At 59.5% G+C, this 284-nt stretch overlaps 1 protein-coding gene across 1 annotated transcript in view; it reads left to right on the top strand.

The window, feature by feature from the left end:
• The window catches only part of HTR1A (5-hydroxytryptamine receptor 1A), a gene marked incomplete at its 3' end in the record, with an annotated part of 838 nt that extends 555 nt beyond the window's left edge, over nt 1-283 (top strand). Inside the window, exon 2 of the mRNA XM_008643165.1 lies at nt 2-283. Within this exon, the coding sequence (XP_008641387.1) occupies nt 2-283 (282 nt within the window). The remainder of the gene's footprint in view (nt 1) is intronic.
• Between the last annotated feature and the right edge of the window lies 1 nt (nt 284).

Below are 284 nucleotides of genomic sequence, written 5' to 3' on the forward strand. Positions count from 1 at the left end.
CTTGCCGCTCCCCAGCGAGGCGTGCGGCTCCCCACCGCCGCCCTCCTTCGAGAGCCGCAACGAGAAGAACACGGAAGCTAAACGGAGAATGGCTCTGTCCCGGGAGAGGAAGACTGTCAAGACCCTGGGCATCATTATGGGCACCTTTATCCTCTGCTGGCTGCCGTTCTTCATCGTGGCCCTGGTCCTGCCCTTTTGTGACAGTAAGTGCTACATGCCCGAGTGGCTGGGGGCAGTCATCAACTGGCTGGGCTACTCCAACTCCCTTCTCAACCCCATTATCT

Source organism: Corvus brachyrhynchos, unplaced genomic scaffold, assembly GCF_000691975.1.
Source record: "Corvus brachyrhynchos isolate BGI_N302 unplaced genomic scaffold, ASM69197v1 scaffold310, whole genome shotgun sequence".
Lineage (NCBI taxonomy): Eukaryota > Metazoa > Chordata > Aves > Passeriformes > Corvidae > Corvus > Corvus brachyrhynchos.